General features: G+C 48.1%; 5 protein-coding genes across 5 annotated transcripts; 3 read left to right on the top strand and 2 right to left on the bottom strand.

Annotated features, from left to right (window-relative positions):
- Positions 1–925: 925 nt before the first annotated feature.
- On the top strand, positions 926–1,998 carry J7337_011978 (uncharacterized protein; the record flags this gene model as incomplete). The annotated part of the gene is made up of 2 exons (XM_044829511.1): positions 926–1,719; positions 1,770–1,998. 2 exons carry the CDS (start codon positions 926–928, stop codon positions 1,996–1,998), a joined length of 1,023 nt encoding a protein of 340 aa, XP_044676186.1.
- Positions 1,999–2,442: 444 nt separating this feature from the next.
- J7337_011977 (uncharacterized protein) lies at positions 2,443–4,177 on the bottom strand (the record flags this gene model as incomplete). The annotated part of the gene is made up of 3 exons (XM_044829510.1): positions 2,443–3,180; positions 3,231–3,414; positions 3,462–4,177. 3 exons carry the CDS (start codon positions 4,175–4,177, stop codon positions 2,443–2,445), a joined length of 1,638 nt encoding a protein of 545 aa, XP_044676185.1.
- Positions 4,178–8,641: 4,464 nt separating this feature from the next.
- Positions 8,642–9,086, bottom strand: J7337_011976 (uncharacterized protein; the record flags this gene model as incomplete). Its single annotated transcript, XM_044829509.1, has 2 exons — positions 8,642–8,797; positions 8,907–9,086. 2 exons carry the CDS (start codon positions 9,084–9,086, stop codon positions 8,642–8,644), a joined length of 336 nt encoding a protein of 111 aa, XP_044676184.1.
- Positions 9,087–12,414: 3,328 nt separating this feature from the next.
- On the top strand, positions 12,415–13,580 carry J7337_011975 (uncharacterized protein; the record flags this gene model as incomplete). The annotated part of the gene is made up of 3 exons (XM_044829508.1): positions 12,415–12,794; positions 12,844–13,186; positions 13,236–13,580. 3 exons carry the CDS (start codon positions 12,415–12,417, stop codon positions 13,578–13,580), a joined length of 1,068 nt encoding a protein of 355 aa, XP_044676183.1.
- A 426-nt stretch (positions 13,581–14,006) lies between these two features.
- J7337_011974 (uncharacterized protein) lies at positions 14,007–15,265 on the top strand (the record flags this gene model as incomplete). Its single annotated transcript, XM_044829507.1, has 3 exons — positions 14,007–14,224; positions 14,280–14,829; positions 14,888–15,265. The coding sequence occupies 3 exons, from the start codon at positions 14,007–14,009 to the stop codon at positions 15,263–15,265; spliced, it is 1,146 nt and encodes a 381-aa protein (XP_044676182.1).
- Between the last annotated feature and the right edge of the window lie 2,203 nt (positions 15,266–17,468).

Below are 17,468 nucleotides of genomic sequence, written 5' to 3'. Positions count from 1 at the left end.
ATTTCTTGATCTCATCGCAACCACACGCCCAGCTCCCAAAAAGCCAGGTGAAATTGAGTTTATCCCACCAAAGCATCCGCTCGAGCAGGGCTTCGAACTTCGATGGTGATGGTCAGATTAGCAACTCAACAGCTGTAGAAGAGGTGTCGAAGAAGGTTGAGGAAATGGCTGTTGGCTTGAATAACATATAATTGGCTCTGTTATTTCCATAGCCTAAACTGTGCCTCTTCCATCAGATTTAAGCTTAAAAACTCTAGCCCGTCAGGTTTGGACCGGAAATACGGGATAACATGAGAATGAAACCTCCGATCTCTTACATGTGGATACCCCATGACCTCAGACGATGTGTAATCTTATGGCTGCATGTCGTTGCGAGAAAAGCGAGGGGGAACGAGAAATGCGAGCTGTCGAAACTCGACGGACCAATCGGGCTGTTCGGGGAATGCGAGCTTATCAAGTTGTCTACGCGTCGTTTAGCCCGTGCTGACGATGCCAAGATATACGCGTTTAGACTGGAAATGAGCCTGATTAATGTCTTTCTTTGTATTCTTGTAAGATTTTAAGGTTAACTCGCATTTAGAGTTGAGCCGTAGTGTGTATTGATAAGTCAAGTGGTCTTGTCTGAGAGTAATGTCTTGATATGAAGAGAGACTCTTGAATCAAAGGATCCAACGCCAAGCCAATGATTTGCACCTCGCTTATGCTCAAGTCTTGGCTGTCCAACTGCGCCCTGCAATGTAATCAAATCCACAATTCCCATTCCTCTCCCCGTAAATATCTGCGGAATATTCTCCGTGGCGTGGCCTGCCTGCCCCCACGGAGCCCATGCTCCAGAAAATCAGCATCTTTTTATATCCGACTCACCCTCCAACATAACAAAAAAACCAAGTGGTTCCTTCAAACTTCTTCCCCAGATCGCATCAAAATGTCCTACAACGGCACAAACTACCCTCCGCCGAGTTACGAAACCTGTAAAGATGGAATCTCCGAACGATGTCCTGCTGAGTTGTCACTTTATGGTGACACTTTTACGCTAGGCGCTTGTGTTTTCTTCGTCGTGGCGCATGCGCTGGCGCTTGTACCACAACTTTACTTCGGTATCAAGGCACGAACTTGGTCGTATACTCTATGGCTTGCGATCGGGACGATATTTGAACTCATCGGTTATAGTGGACGTATCGTCATGAGTTCAAACCCCTGGGTCTACAACGCCTTCGTCATCCAGCTTGTCCTTCTCATCCTCGGTCCGACACTAGTCGCCGCTGCTATCTCGATCACCTTCAAACATCTTGTGCTATGGTACGGTCGAGAGTACAGTTTCATCAAGCCTGTCCTGTATCCATGGGTTTTCGTCGGCACCGATTTCTTCTCTATTGTCATCCAAGCTGCTGGCGGCGGTGTTTCTTCAGCTGCCACTAATGGAGACAACAATGACCAGGGCATGCTTGATGTAGGATCTGGTCTTCTTGTTGCTGGTGTTGTCTTCCAGATGGCCAATATGATCTTCTGTGGTGGTCTGATGATGATCTATATCTGGAGGAGACACAAGGCTATCAAGAATGGTGCTGCTGTCAGGGCTGGCGACGAGACTGCTACCGAGAGTGAATCATCGACCAACGGAAACGTCAAGGTTATCAGAGCAAGCGACAAGAAGACCAAGATCTTTGTCTATGCTCTGACCGTTGCTTACATCGCCATTATCATCCGTTGCATCTACCGGTAAACCCCCTTCAGATCTGCCCTTTCCTCTTCGTACTAATGTTGTCTAGTATTCCTGAAATGCAGATGGGCTGGGGCAGCACCCTCATGCAAAACGAAACAACCTTCTTGATTCTCGATGGCGCCATGATTCTCATTGCTGTCTGGACTTTGACCATCTTCCATCCCTACTTCTTCTTTCCTTTCCTCGGCAAAAAGCATAACAAGGAGATGGATGCTGAGAAGTCTCGAGCTGAGGGCCCAGATGCGCCTGTGATGGAGGAGAACGCTCAGCGATAAACACTAGGCTTGAATTGGACTTTTGCATGTTTGGAGCACATGTGCATTGGATGGACGTTTCATTTGGAATCGGATAGATGGCATACTTTAGCGCGGGATAGAATTTCTTTAGGGTGGATTTAGAGTCTGTCGAGTATAACGATCATATTCATCAAGGCTAATCTTCTTTCTTTAACCTAGTGATGTGCTGATATGATAAGCCAACCATACGTCATTGATGCAGTAAGTCACTTGAGTCGTGGTTCAATCGAAGTTGGTAACAAAGGGAATGTATTAAGTTTAAATATCAGGACTACTTAGTAGCTAAACAGTCCTCTCCATGCTCCATCTCCTCTTCAGCTCCCAAGCCGCCAGGCAGATGGCGCCTACCACCCAACAATATCTCAGCACCCTATGACACGAGAGCCCCACCGGAACCAAGTGCAACGGCGGGAATCCCTGGCATCAGTAACTGGAGAGATCGATCTTGACCTTGTTGTCGAAAGCCCACTGCTTATACTTCTCAACCTCAGCCAATGCCTTGGCGGCCTCCTCTTCAGACTTGGCGGCCTCAGTATCAGCACGAGCCTTGGCATCACGTATCTCCTTGTCCTTGACCGCGTGGCTCTTAGCCGTCTCCTGCAGATCTTTGATCCTCTGCTGAGCGCGGGCAAGCTCATCCTGAAGGTCCTTGACGGAACCCTCAAGATCCCTCTTCTGTCCCTCAAGGGTAACGTTAGCCTTGGCAAGCTTCTCGTTCTCGCTGGTCTTGACTGTGACCTCGGCACGGAGCTGGGCGATGGTAGTCTCGAGAGTGATGATGATCTTCTGGAGGTTGCTGATTGTGGCGCCCTGCTCGGCGATCTGAGCATCCTTTTGGGCGACCTCGGTCTGAAGCTTGGAGCACTGCTCTTGGGAGGCCTTGAGATCGGCACGAGTCTTCTCAAGGACCTTGAGAGCCTCGGCATCCTTGAGCTTGTCGTCAGAGATGACCTTGTTGAGTCTGGCGATCTCCTTCTGGTAACCTTCACCGTCCTTCATGGCCTTGTCCAGAGCCTCTTGAAGCTTCTGGGCCTTGGCGATAGCGGCATCGCGGTCAGTGGTGAGTTCGCCCTTGGTCTTGTTGATGTTCTCGATCTCAATCTTGAGAGCCTTAATCTGCTCAAGGGAGAAGTGGTAATCGGCATCGAGAGCAGCGAAGCGCTAAGCAGTGTGAGCATGTGTCGAATGATAGATGAAAGAATTGAACGTACATCTTGAGCATACTTGGCTAGGTAACCGCACTGGTCGACGTATGCAGCAGTGTGTGCAAGGGTCTCAAGGAGATCCTTAGGGAACGGGAGAGGGCACACGAGACGAGGGAGCGAAGCTTGGGGCTGGGGGAGATAGTGGTCGCACTCGCTCTTGGTGGGAGCAGGAAAGGGAGGGTTGAAGTCACTGTTGCAAAGTTAGCAAAACTCTCATATGATGAGTTGGATACATACTGAGAGTGAGTTGAGCGCTCAATGATGGCAGAGCGGATCATGTCACCAACATCCTCACTGTGGGCGCCCTCTGTGACCCAAACATCAAGCTGGTCCTTCTTGCCATCCCAGGTGCACTTGATATCATAGTAAGATTTGTACGAGAACTCGACAGTATCAGTACCAAGCCCAGTAACATTCTTTTGAGTCTCGGCACGGAACGACGGCTCCTTCGTCTTACCATTGGAAGCCTTAGTCCACTGCCAAGTCGAAATAACAGGCTTGCCCTCCCCAAAGCCGTCAGGGACAATGAAGATGGCCTGCTCATCCTTCGCAAAGCTCAACCACTTGAACTTTCCAGTCCAAATGCGAGTAGTGCCAGTGAGTTCCTTATCAGACTTCCACTCGCGCTTGAGCGGCATGGGATCACTGACACCGCCCTGGGGGTTTCTCATGACGATGCTGATGTTCTCATAGCCACCCTTTGTGGTGACGGTGAAGCTGTACCAGGAGCCCTTAAGGACAAATGTCACATCAGTGGCACTGGTCTGTGTGACAGAGTCGACGCTGATGGTCTGGAAGACGTTGCCGTTCTTGACGCCCTTGGCATCGACGGTCCATTTCCAGAAGAGATAGACGCTGTCGCCGACGCGGACTGGGCCGTTGGGGAGGACGACGACGAAGGTCTCGTTTATGGCGTACGTCCACCAGTTCATCTTTCCTTGGTAAACAAACATCTTGAATAGAGGTTATTGGGTTGAAGGGTAATTGTGTTGTGTTGTGAAGGGAATGAGTGAAGATGGAGTGAATGACATATCTCGAGGTGCAGACCGATCTTTTATACATCTTCGGACTCTCTTCCATCTCATACCACATGCTTCTACTGTGACTTTCTTCTCATGTACAAGACACTACATTGCTGATGGTGAACATCATATTCCATTAGAATGCAGTCTTAAGGCATATTGCAAGCTGATATCCGCTCCGTAGCCAATTGTCGTCACATACAGCGACCGTCTTCTGCATGATTTTGCTAGTTTATAGTTGCGGCCTAGCTAGCGGTCAATGCTCCAAGTTACAACCCCTCATTGGCAAGACATGGTGGATGTAATAGGAGAAGATTTGCAACTGACCTGCAGCTGAGCTGAACCCTTGTTTATGACAGCGTTAGCTTAGTGGTCAGCTACGCCACAAAAATGCTTCTCTGAGAAGACTGTCTCTCTCATACGCCAGCAGTAACAGTGAATAACCAGTCACAAATTTCAAAAAGGTTTTTAATGTGAAGCATGTCTGAGTGAAAGTCAAACACGACCCTGGGAAGCAGGTATCACGAATGACCGATCGTATTCGGGAGGTCAATCGGTCTGCATGTCTTATCCCCCCTCGTGCCAGCCAGTGTCTCGGACATTCGTCACAACAAGCTACGTTCGTTAGTCCTTACGGATCGCTGCGGCCCGAAGCGTTCCATAGTTAGGGCCAACGGCTTATAATTTTGCTCAGCATCAACAAGCACGGCACAGCTACACTAAAAGCGCCGCCTACAATTGTACTGCAAATGCGGGCTGCAGATGGACCGAAATGGTAACATAGGCTGGCTGAGGGTCTCAATGAGGCCTACGAGCGGGGACATCTGCCGGACAGGCCGCGTCGTTACTGAGGGGGTGGCTGTCGTGGCTTGCAGGTCAGCTCATTATAGGTCAATTAGAAGAAGGAAACTGGATCATCATTGACCTTGAGAGACATATTGCGGAGAATATCTCTTACCGAGAATGACGACGTAGACACGGACTGAGCCATGTAATATTATAGTCGCAGATCATCTCTATCTTGACATCCAAATATTCCCTTCTAACTTCAACTATTGAACTTTGTATTATCTATGAGCCGTGCTACAGTCACCGGTTTTGACGATTATCCACTCACTGCATGAGATATTCAATGTGCCTGCCGCTTTCTCCTCAAAAGCAATCTACAACTCTACAAAAAACAGAATACTATCAACCTTGATTGACGTACGGCTAAGACAAAGGGACCGTTGATCGAAGTCGTAATCTCATCTGAAATCTACAGCGTGCGATGCGGGGATAGACCCTGATGAGTAATTGATAGGAATGTGATCCTGAAACTTATCTTGCACAATGATATCGAACACCACCGAAAGCCAACAGATCTTGATTCAGATCTGGCTTGCCCCATGTGGAGAAGAGTATACCCATTCACAGCCGACTGCAGCTTGAACGAACTAAACAAGGTTATATTTCATGCACATGCCGCAGATGAGATCTCATCACATCTCTCTATGGGTTGTACAGTCTTTAAGTTAACTTTGGAGTACTTCCTAACCAAAGGTTGCTTTATTCTCTTAGACTGAATCTTGAGACAATGCAATTGCTCTTCCTCCAAACTTTAAAGTGTTTGACTTCTTCATTTCATACATACTCGACGAAGCGGTGAGCCAGATGTTTGTTTCAAAACGCCGCATACTTGCATCACTTACCGCTCGGCAGAGAGAAATGGAGGCGAGGACCGGGAGCAAAAGCAAAGGCCGAAACAGGGCAGGATGTCTTACGAGTTTGCCCTGCTTGACGCAAGATTAACTTTTCTTGGCTACTCTTGTTTCAGGGTCTCCTTTTCGCTCCCGGCAAGAGGGAACTTCCCGGTATGTGACGAGGGGGGAAGTGTTAGAAGTGCCCCTCACCACAACAGCCAACTGGAGAGCTTTCTTTCACTTCATGATTAGACGTATTATGAGATTGATTTTGTTTTGTTTCATTCATTTGCACATAATTCTGTCAAGATAGTTGAGAATCTACCACTAATAGTAGAAATCACTGCATCATTATTATAGCTTCGAGTTCAAAGCTCCCTCATACAAGCGCTATCCGCTCCAACTCACGTCCCTGTTGAAGGGCTTCTCTATCCATAATCCCAAGAACAAACGCCTGTCCAGCATAACCAAAGACTCCAGCTTCGAGAGGCCTTAGTATAAACGGTATGGTCCCCCAAAAACAAAACACATGAAACATTCCCTACTCTTATATTTACTGTTGTATGGCAGACCAAACCCGTTTCCGCAGGAAAGTTGTGATATTGGAAAACAAAGTGATGAGGTCTGGAATCCCAGAGAGGGTTGACCATAACTCAACAGACCCCGCAGATGGTGGCTCACATCACGCGCCTCACACGCACATCGACCCCCTCGGCTTTGAAGAATGTCGTGACACTGAGGCTGAGTCACGTGGTATCCGTTCCGATATGCCTCACGGACATGAGGTGATAGCAGTAAGTATATCGTTCCGCAGTACAAAGTTGCTTTCCTCAGGACTTTTCACACAGTCCATTTTCGCTATCACTACCAAAGATTCAAGAGAGCAGCGTGGGCATCTAACCCCGCCATTGCCGACGACTACGCATACTCTTGGGAGTTTCAGTAGCGGGCGGGAGCCAGCGATCTGACATAAATGCTGTTGGAGGAGTCTTCTGTGAAACTCGCGCCAGTGTGCGTATCGCCGTTGCCGAAAAATTCCCCAACCCACAATATGCCTTCCATGTTGCACTGGTAGATCTTTCTCATCAATCCAACCTGATGGGTCCTTATCGACGTGATTGACAAAAAGCGCATCTGCCCAAGTATTCCGCGTTTGGCGGACGAATCGCAACCGCTGGAGTGCATTACATAGGTTGTCCGTGGTCGTAGCTTATTGGCCACCAAGCTCGATGATATGATCGATGTACGGACCACCCCAAGAGTATGACAGTGCCTCGTAAGTAGGGTTGTCATATAAAGGCACAGCATGCCGGTTGCAGCGAGCGCGGTCACTATACTGGGCTGATAAAATGGGCAGTATCCGTATCTGGGGTTTCACAAGGTCGTGAGTTCGATGTGTTCGGCACAGAACAGTGGTATCTTATGAGTGATATCTTCGAGCGCTTATTGGTTACCAGTGCTGGCCTACATCTCACTTAGTCGTCATGACAGAAACTATCTGGCAGAATGGAAATCAGTATCCATTTGTGGTGGGGGTTTCTGCATGACATTGTTTCCCGGTTATTTGGCTTATTCGGATGATTGGGCAGCGTATTCAGGTCAACGTGCTGGCATGACTGGACGAGGTGAGATCTGTTAAGCTAAACGCATCACCCTGGGTTTTGGGGCCCGTTCTCGTTTTGCAAAGGTGCTTGCATCGCCTCGGCTTCTGATTGCTGCTCCAGCTGTCGCCATTGATCTCCATTGCCTGGGTAGTGATGATAGTGGTGAAAATGATGATGGACATGGTGATGATGATGGTGATGGATTGTCTGCTGAGTAGGCGGTGGTACTCCTGGTACTGTTGGTACTTGAAATTGTTCGGTAAATGTCTGAGGCAATGGATTCGATTCGTCTGCTGGCCTTGGGGCTGTCCAGTTCTTCGGTGTTGGGGGATTACCAGTCATTCCTAGCCACATATTCTGATCCGTGGGCGAGGTACCAGGTGGCAGCATTGTACCCAGTGATGACCAAGTAGAGGGCGATTGCATGAATGATGCATTCGTAGTATTCTGATGTTGCTGCGCTTGGGGCGGCTTCGGAGGCTGAGGCCATGGTTTTGGGTCACTTTGTGCCTGGGTCGCGATATTCGAGGGAAGATCGGGAATAGGTGCGATACTTGCTGGGGCAGCACCTGGGGCAGATACGTCATTCGGCGTTTCTGTTTCGTCACTTGGGTCGGATTCTCTTAATGGCGATGGGGAAGGGCCTGTGAAGGTGTCGAAAAAGGCTGAGTCGAGAAAGCTGGATCCCATTTGGTCATGACCCATATCGGCATCCATTGGAAAGTGCATCAAGTCGGTCGTCGCTCCATGGTTCGTCTCAATGCTGAGATTTGGATTATGGGCCGCCGGTGATATCCCATTATCAAATGGGGACATCTGAGACGAGGATGATGGAGTAGTGCCTTGAGATCTGCTCTGTCGGTTATGTGACAGTCGTGAGAGTGTACGCCATCGATTACGGCATGTGAGGGGAGGTCTCCCAGGTATTCGTGATGAGATGGCGACCCATCGATGGCCCAATGCTGCTACACCTTGGCGTAAAAGGTTATCCTCCTCCGCAGTCCAGTCGCTTAAACGGTTTTTGGCAGATGGATTCAAGATATCATTATATCTCTTGGAACATTGGTCATCTTTCCGCCCAGGAATGAGAAGGGCTAGCATGCGTTAGACTATGCAATGACTGGAGGAGGGATGAGTTTACCAATTTCATTCCAAAGCGGTCCAAGTCGAGCATAAGCTGAGAGGAGGATCTCATCCTCCTGAGATGTCCATCGACCTTTACGCAGTGAGGGATCCAGTGAGTGAAGCCATCTTTTTCGGCAGTCCTAAGTAGACAGTCAGTTCCCATCTCTCTTATCTCATCTCCTCTGGCAGTGAGCGCGCATCATGCAGGGCAATGGTCGCGTTGAAGCACGTGCGGAGGTGGCGACTCACCTTGGCCGTCCGGCCCTCCAGGCCAGAAGCTATGTCCTTCCATCTACCCTCAGACCCCCTACTAGCACCAAAGTGCCCAACAAGAGTCCTCAGAGTCGCATCCTCGGCTGGTGTCCAGGGTCGTCGATGCTTCGGTGTATTGGCGGGGGGAGACTTTGGAGAGGTCTCTTGACCTGACATGGAGGTGCGCGCGACGATGGATGATCTGAGATGAGAATGCGCTCACAAAAAGACAGGCATCACGTTTCCATAGAGCAGGACGGGACGATGCGGACGTTATAGTTTAGAGCTGCAGATATCGTTGTTGATGATTGAATGTTCAAGATTGGTCCGGCTGTTGAGGTTCCGTTTTTCCGTGGCTTATCGGAACCCGACAGCCGAGAAGGTGAGGGCACAGCCACATAGCGCCACATTCAAGTTTGGTGAAGGCCTACCCGATAGAAAGAAAAGGCAGCTTGAGACGTTGCAGTAAATTTAGCATTAATGCAGTGCGTGCGTGTATCTAAATCTTGCTAACATCTGGATCAGGCTCAAACATTATATAACTTGCATTACTTCAGCTTTTTTGTCTCGGCGGTGCAGAAGGCATATCAGTTTTATTGGTCCTCTCGGTAACAGTTATATCAACAGAATTTGTTACCTGGGCACATGCCATTTCTATAAAAAAAGCAATTCCCTGGGTGTTCCGCCCCAGAAGCATAACATTCCCGTTCTTTTTCACAAAGAGCTTTGCAATCTCTCCAAGGAGTATTTTTCAGAGTCTTATATCTAGTGCCGATTGGGTTCCTGGGTTGGGGTTGGGGTTGGGGGTTTGGTTGGGGGCTGGGCTGGTACTTGGCCAGCTCTGACAGGGACGCGACTTGAATAGCGCATAACGTCTGTTGGACTAGAACCCTTGATTGATATTGTGTTTGCTCTGCAGATATCATGGCCTCATAGCTTGCTTTTTGAGTAGAGACGCTCGCCTCACAGCTTGTCTTGTCTGCAGCCAAGGCTGAAGCCACTGTGCTGGAGCAAAGATTTGCTGCCTGTGCTGACATGCTAGCCTTGCCTTCAATAAAGCATCCTTCGTATTATGGATAAGAAACCCCTAGTGGACAGACGCTGTCGCATGAGATTGGCAGCGGATCCAGCCCACGAGGCCCTCTCGCAGCAACTGATCGGTTATTACTAACAATAATCATCGAGGAAATAGACATTTCATACCAATTGAGGGGCCTCGAAGGGAAAAGAGAAGAAAGGCACTTGAAATGTGCATTTGGAGTTAATTGTCAATGGGTCTGAGCGCAAGTTCAATAAGAGTTTGTTGGTAGGGAAGCGTAACTGGGCCTGATTCGCCATTTATAGTTGGCCTTTTCCAGCTACATGTTTCGAAGACATGAATAAAATTCAGAACTAATGGGATGCGAGCAAGTCAAGCTGAATACATGTATTGGAACTCATTGACCTCGAATGCCAAAGCTTTTCTGCTCAGGTCGCCAACTGCATGATCGGCTTACGGATAGAGGAAGCCATCCTTGCTGTCAGCTCCAATTTCTGTAGCGATCCTTTCCATATTTCGCTTATTGCATAAGCCGGCGTGCTGCCATTCGACAAAAACTCGCTCAACGGCACATGGTTGGATATCATTTAGCGTCAGTAAACAAGGTGATAACTTGAATATCAGACGATGCATGAATAGTCTATTGAAGATCTGGAAAATTGACCTACATCTGGGACGTAAGCTGTCTTTACCTCCAAAAGAAACTATCGAGATATATGTCTAACTACTGTCGCAGAACCTTGACTTCAAGAGAGTAACAGATCCCGTACCCGAGTTCAGTTTCGGTCCTATTCACTTCAAATCAGCGAATTTGAGTCATAGTACCGAGGCGAATATCATCGAACAAGGGAATCACCCCGTAATTAGGGCTACTACTGGCCAAATGTCATTCAGAGTGACTGGATATATGGAACTTCTGTCATTTGTCATTTCACTTCCTCCAGATGCAGCTCTCGAAGATGTCCCTCCCGACTTTGAGCTCCAATTTGCACATTTAGCAACTTACCACTATAGCTTAAGCGGCGGCTCTTATGGTCAGCGTAAATCTCCCTCTTGGGAGATTTCGAACCTAGAATTTTGGCTACCTCAGGTTCAGGACCCTAAGTCGGAAGCCTCGTCAGTTTCTATGTCTTTGAAGAGAGCAGACACTGGCGCTCTGGTACCATTTGATCTTCGTCAAGTAATACTTTGCTACTAGTAGTTGTATCCACGGTATCGATGAAAGAGGTTAAATGGAGGCCACGAGACTAGATATTGAGTTCAGAGCGGATATGGAGAGGGACAAGGAAATATTGCATTACAGGGGTTTGAGTCAGAACAGGTTTCGCGTTGGTGCAGGGATGAGAGGCTTGGCACCGAAACCCAATAAGCCCATATAGTGTGTAAATGCAAGTGACGTGATGCTGGATTCAACTCGCCCCACGTCAGCATTTGATAGACATCAGATCACCAATCCGGAGAGAATAATAGGATCGAATCTTATGAAGTAAAATCTGATCTTCAAACTCACATATTGAATCGAAGTCACACCGAGAGGCTATGCCGAGTTCAAGATAACCATCAGAGCGCGAACATCTTCCTTCTGTGGATGACTTCAAGCCTTGAACAATACCGTCTTTAGAACTGTGGAAAACGGGAAGACGCCTCGCCTTAAGCTTCTAGAACTCTGGAAACATAACATTTGATGGAAACACCGGCTCCAACGCCGCCATTCTTTGGCCGAGTAGGACATAATGAGATCTTCGAAGAAGCCAAGAACTGCCTCTCACAACTTGACTCATCTGAGCTTGACTCCCATGAATCATGCACCCCATGCTCTCATTCTACCAAGACAATACGTTTCAAAGAGCTCCCACCGTCGATAAGACAGTCATGTCTCGCACTTCTCGGCTGCGTTTTCGGTCCTTCCTACGAACACATGATTTCACAAGGCACAAAGAATGAGAACAGATTATGGTCAAACCTAACGGTTCCAGCTGTCATCAACTCCTTGGAAGCAACGTTCGGCGCGAGGCTAAACCGGCGGAAGCTTAACCTCGAGCTCATCGCGCAGCAGATTTGCAATAACACGGTACAGCCATTTCAAGACATTGATACTAGCTCACAAGAGTGGATAGATCAGCTTTGTGGACCGAATTTACGATGGGAGTCGATTGGACTGCTCTGGAGTGTTTTGAGACGCATACCAGGGTCCTTTGAACCGATAGAGAAGAATCAGTTTCATATCTTGGAGAGTGGGACGGCGAATAAGCCGGTTTTGGCGTTCTTGAGACATAGCATCAATTTGGCTCGGCACTTTACTCTGGCAAATGTCATCATATTGGATCTTCTGTTCCAGAAGGCCATCATGGAGTCGATGATTGTAGGTGATGCCAGTAAGTTTACTTCTTCTTGCACGACCCCAGATACTGATGGAATGTGGCAGGTCTTATTTGCTGGAGCTCCTTTGCAGATGCCGTTTCCGTGATGACTTATCTCGGAGTCCACGCCGAGAAGCTTACTGGGCCTCACAAACCGTCGCTGAGTTCAGAACACAAACGACGTCTTTTTGGGCGAGTTTATAATCTTGACAAAGCCATCGTTGCTTTCACTGGGAGGCCACCGCTACTGAATCCGCACTTTTGTTCGACACCGCCACCACTGGATTTGAGTGATGAGGATCTTCTCGCTGGAGGTGCTGTGCTTGAGAGGGCCGTGTCTGAGCTTGATAGTCGTGGCTGGAACTTGAGGGGCGGTGTTTATCCATCTAGTATCTGTCGAGCTGGCTACTTGATGGCTCAGATACTGAACGAAATCATTGATATTAGTCTTGGTTCTGGGTCTAATACGACAGTTGAGACGATCAGGTACCCTTTATCCTTCCAAGCAGCAAGGAAAGCTCACTAATTCTTCTAGAAATCTCAAGCAAAGGCAGATAAATGTCATCGCTGAACTTCCCCGATGCCTTACCTATGATCCCGATGACCCCACAGATCTTCCTCTTCCCAGATCAGAAATACAGTCGTATGACAAAGACCTTTCTGACCCCCCAGTCGAGACAAACGTTGTGTCCATGAAAGTATTCATCCGACTCACACATCTACAGAACATGTTCTTGCTGGAAAGGCTGCTCCTCCAATTTGGGTGTCCGGATGAAGGAGATGTTCTTTTGGTTTCGTATGAGATGATAACGCTTACTCTAATGTTCTGGATGCACAAGGATCGGTTCCGTGATATTCGGCGTGATATGGAGTGGCTGGTGAGTCCTTGAGTCTAGTTATCTTCGAAACTGTCTGACACTTGTGTAGCTTATGGCCTTTGCAGTGCCAGGCGGTGGCATCCTCTGCCTTGAACTCCTTAGTCCAACATTCCAAGGCACACATCCCAAGGACAGTCGCCTAAGTCGATCAAGCATTGTTCAGCAACTCAGTTTGCTAGTTGGTTTCTTGGACTGGGTTCACCCATCAGCACCAAACGGCGATCTCTGTGCGAGCTGCAAGACTGTGATACAGCGTGTGTTGGATTATCATCTCAATAATATGGATCCGATGAGTGACATTGGATCACTGGACCAGTTCAGTTCTGGTTTGGCGGGGAGGCTCAACTTTCGATTCGAGTTATTGAACACGTTTGATTGGCTCAATGCAGGATAGAGTCTTGTTAACACTGCCTGCGCGTGCGGTCTGCAAGGTCTCAGGCGGGAACGTGCGGGCATTTTCTAGCAGTGGCAGGCATTGTCTATGATTCACTGGCCTACTGTGGACGCTCTCTGGGGGCAATAAACCTCGATTGAATTTCAATTCTCTACCTTTTCACCTTTCAGGTTTTTATCTGTTTGCTTTCTTCTCTTGCGTCACACCAAAAATCAGACCGCATTCACGGAGCCTCTTCTTCCTTCCACCCACCCGGTAGGCTCCAAAGCTGCAACCTTCTTTGCACCAACCGCTCTTCTCTCCTCACAAACTCGAGCGCATCAACAAGACTTCCTTCTTTTGACCTTTCTGCCTACTCTGCTAAGTGGTGGCATATGAGGCATTGCGATCATGGCGGGATTGGGCGCAACCCCGTCACTTGCGACCATGCCAACAGAGATTGTGTGTATGATCGGGGACAACATGTCCTCCAATGAGATCAAGAACTGGACGCTCGTATCAACGAGATTTTGCGACATACTTCTCCCGAGAATCTGCAAGCATCTTAAGTTTTCCGGTAACATGGAGGAGCTGACAAACAGCCTCAACGCCTACTTCAAGCGCAAGAATGCTTCATTCCGCCATTTGGCCCATCATCACACGAAGTGAGTGTTCTCCACTACTTTTACAACTCAAGTTCTTGGCTTATTTTTGTGACAGGTTCGTGACATTTGAAGTTACACAATTCAACAGCATCTTCGAAATGAGAGCTTGGGTTCAACGCTGCGGAGTTGATACCATACCTATCGGGCGTTTTTTGGCGGATACACCGAACCTCCATGGAGTTGTTTTTGATATCTGGCTCCCAGATCCCAAAGAAGCATTCCGGTTCATCAGCTTCATTCGCAGGGGCGCAGACTGGCATGGCCCTAAGCATGTTTATTTCAAGAACTACGCCGAGTACTGGGACATTGGCAAAATCGTGGGAAAGTTCAAGTCCGGGGCCCTCAAGGGAATTTCTCTACCTCTTACATCGCTGCTAGACCACTGTGGCCAAATCGCACGCAACGGCGTTAATCTCACTTCACTTCGCCTCAGCAAATACCTCTGCATCTATTATCGCGTATCAAGAATGGCAGTCTTCAACAATCAGGTGGCCAACATGATGGCCAAAGACTTTCCTCACCTTGAATCATTGGAAATTTATGATAGATTTTCTCGCCGTGGTCTAACCCTCTACAGGGGCTACTCAGATAATAGCTATCGCTGGGTGAGTAACCTTTTGTTATTCGCTGACCTGGTATCGATGTTGCTAACAGCCCTCTCAGTGCCGTGAGATCGCAAAGGCCGCTTTCATCCTTACTCAGTTGCGGCGGCTACGTCGGTTTGCAATCAGTATGTGTCCATTGGAGTCTAACGACATTTCTATCGACTCCATCACGAGGCAATTACTGGGCATGATGATGATGAAAGAAAAAGATCTGGGGCCCGGCGAAGTTCACGGACCTGAAGGCGTATCCAAATTGGTGACTACCTACTTTGCCGCCCGTGCGAAAGGTCTTGAGGAGGTTTGCATCACAAGTGAAGATCCTGTGAATCCCGTGTTCTACAGAGCAACTCTCACAGGCGACGTGTGGAACATTTCTAAAGAGTCTTTCGAGGATCCTTCACAGAAGGACTTATTCCCGAATGTTTTGGGGAATTAAAGCTTGATGGATGCTTCGAGCTGAAAGGGGCCGTGGCGATGAAGCTGAAGGGATGGACCTCTGCGCTATGTACGTCGACACTGCACAGTCGATCGGCTATCAGAACCTGTGGTTTAGCTCCAGTAGTTGATGCTCTAACGATTTCGACGGGGATTTTTGAGGATTAAAGCGTCGTTTTTGCAGCAAGTGGTAATTTGTTCTTTCTATCTTGTTGCATCGTGATAGGTATCACCAGTTTTTCTTACCTGACCACGTCACGCTGACGAAAGGCGTAAAGAGAAAAATCCCATATTTTCTTCTTATGCATAAAGCTATCGTAGAGAAGTTTTACTGGGACATTTCATTGCGAGAAATGACACTTTTTTCTCAACCCTGTGTTAAAATACCTGAGTTTTACCTTGCTTTCAGAAAGGACTTCCATACCTAGCTCATACTTGAGGCATGGCAGTGCAGATGAGTAGACTGGCAATAGATGCAACTGGCATTCGTGCTGGAACAAGCAGTGTGGGCGTTCTCGCCCATCCACTGCGTCCTACCAAAGCCCGGGAGCAAGAAAACTTCTGATAGAAAGCCAAGTTGCCAGAAGTGACAGTTCTAAAGGTTTACTAGTATCTAGAGATCTTGCCCAAGTCTCTTAATTAATCATGACGAGTGACACAAATTTTGCCACTTTATGCCTATTTCTTCGTCCAAACTGAGACTTCACTATTCTCGACCCTTCACTTCGTTGACGCGAAAACAATTGCGCCATTTGTCTCTCGAAGTGAAGTTTTGAGTTCTTGTTACTTTGTTGCCTGCCTAAATCTAAATTTGGTCAATACCTCAGTTGCTTCTAGGTTCTAGGTTTTCTCTGCCGGAATAAGCTCCCAGCCACAAATCTCAACTGCAAAATAACACTTCTAGCCCCCAACTTAGACATCTTCCTCAAACAACCTTGCTCAAGTTCACACACAACATCGCGAAGTAAAGCAAGAAGGTCGTATCAACATGTCGGAACACACAATCGCGGCGCTTCCAGCGTTGCCCACTGAGCTTCTGTTTATCATCGGATCTTATCTGCGTGACGATGAGCTCGTAGGCATCGCCAGGGCTTCTACCAGATTCCGGCAGATCTTCCTCCATCGGCGATACGCGATGATCGAATTCTCGGGCTCCGTGAAACACATCGCTGGATGCTTGATACCTCTCTTCTCACCAGATGCCGACAACATCTCGGTAGATATGAGAAAAATGATCCTGACCTTCACCAGGTAGTACATCTTGACTCTCCACTGCCGCCAACTAGACCAGACCCGAGTACTGACCATATTTAGATTTATCACCATCAGAATCTATTATCCTCCGCATACTAATAATTTGCCTTTACGATTTGCAAGAAATGACCTCCATCATTTCGGAATTTTGTTTCGCTCAACAGATCGACTGTGCGGAGTGAACATTTCTCTAAGCTTCCCACGCCCTCGGGACTGCATTTCATTCAACAAGGCTTTACGTAACGCTAGTTGGTGGCCTTACGATACTACCAAGCCCTTGTCTCTTACCTTCTTGGATGACCCTGTGGATACGAATTTCAATGCCATATTCCGACGTTTTCAGCCCGCAGCTCTCGGAGCCGTTCAGCTGCCCGGGGGGCTCAACAGGAAGCATTACACGAAGTTGAAAAGCTCTGTTCATGCCTATACTCTCAAAGCCTTACACGTCGACAGAACAGTCAACAATCAGCAGACCCGACACGTAGTCCCAAGCCTCGACCAAGACTTCCTTAGGGAAGTCAGAAAGGACTTCCCCAAGCTTGAATCACTCATCCTTCACGAAGATACACCCGGCCTTACTATGTACAGTGACTTTAGATGCTGGCCGTTCGGATTGGTCTGGTTTGACGATCAATCTGCTTTGGTAAGGGAAATCCTCACATACTAAGTTTTTCTGTAGCTAACTTTCTCTGTCAGGACCGAAATGTCAGAGGAATGGTTCATCAACTTAAGAGGATGCCTTGTCTCCGCCGCTTTGCTTTCACGCTATGGTTTGTGAGACTTCACGGTCACCTCGCCCCACATGACTGGGGGGATGATGAAGGAACATATCGTCCCATGACCATGGTCGAAATGGACAATTTCTACATCGATAAGATTGTGACGGTGATCATGACTCGAGTTCCCGCTCTTGTGGAGCTCTGTGTCTCGTCTAACCATCCAACCTTCTA

Source organism: Fusarium musae, chromosome 9 (genome assembly GCF_019915245.1).
Source record: "Fusarium musae strain F31 chromosome 9, whole genome shotgun sequence".
NCBI lineage: Eukaryota > Fungi > Ascomycota > Sordariomycetes > Hypocreales > Nectriaceae > Fusarium > Fusarium musae.
The sequence above is the reverse complement of the archived record's forward strand: the minus strand, read 5'-3'. Positions and strand labels throughout refer to the sequence as shown.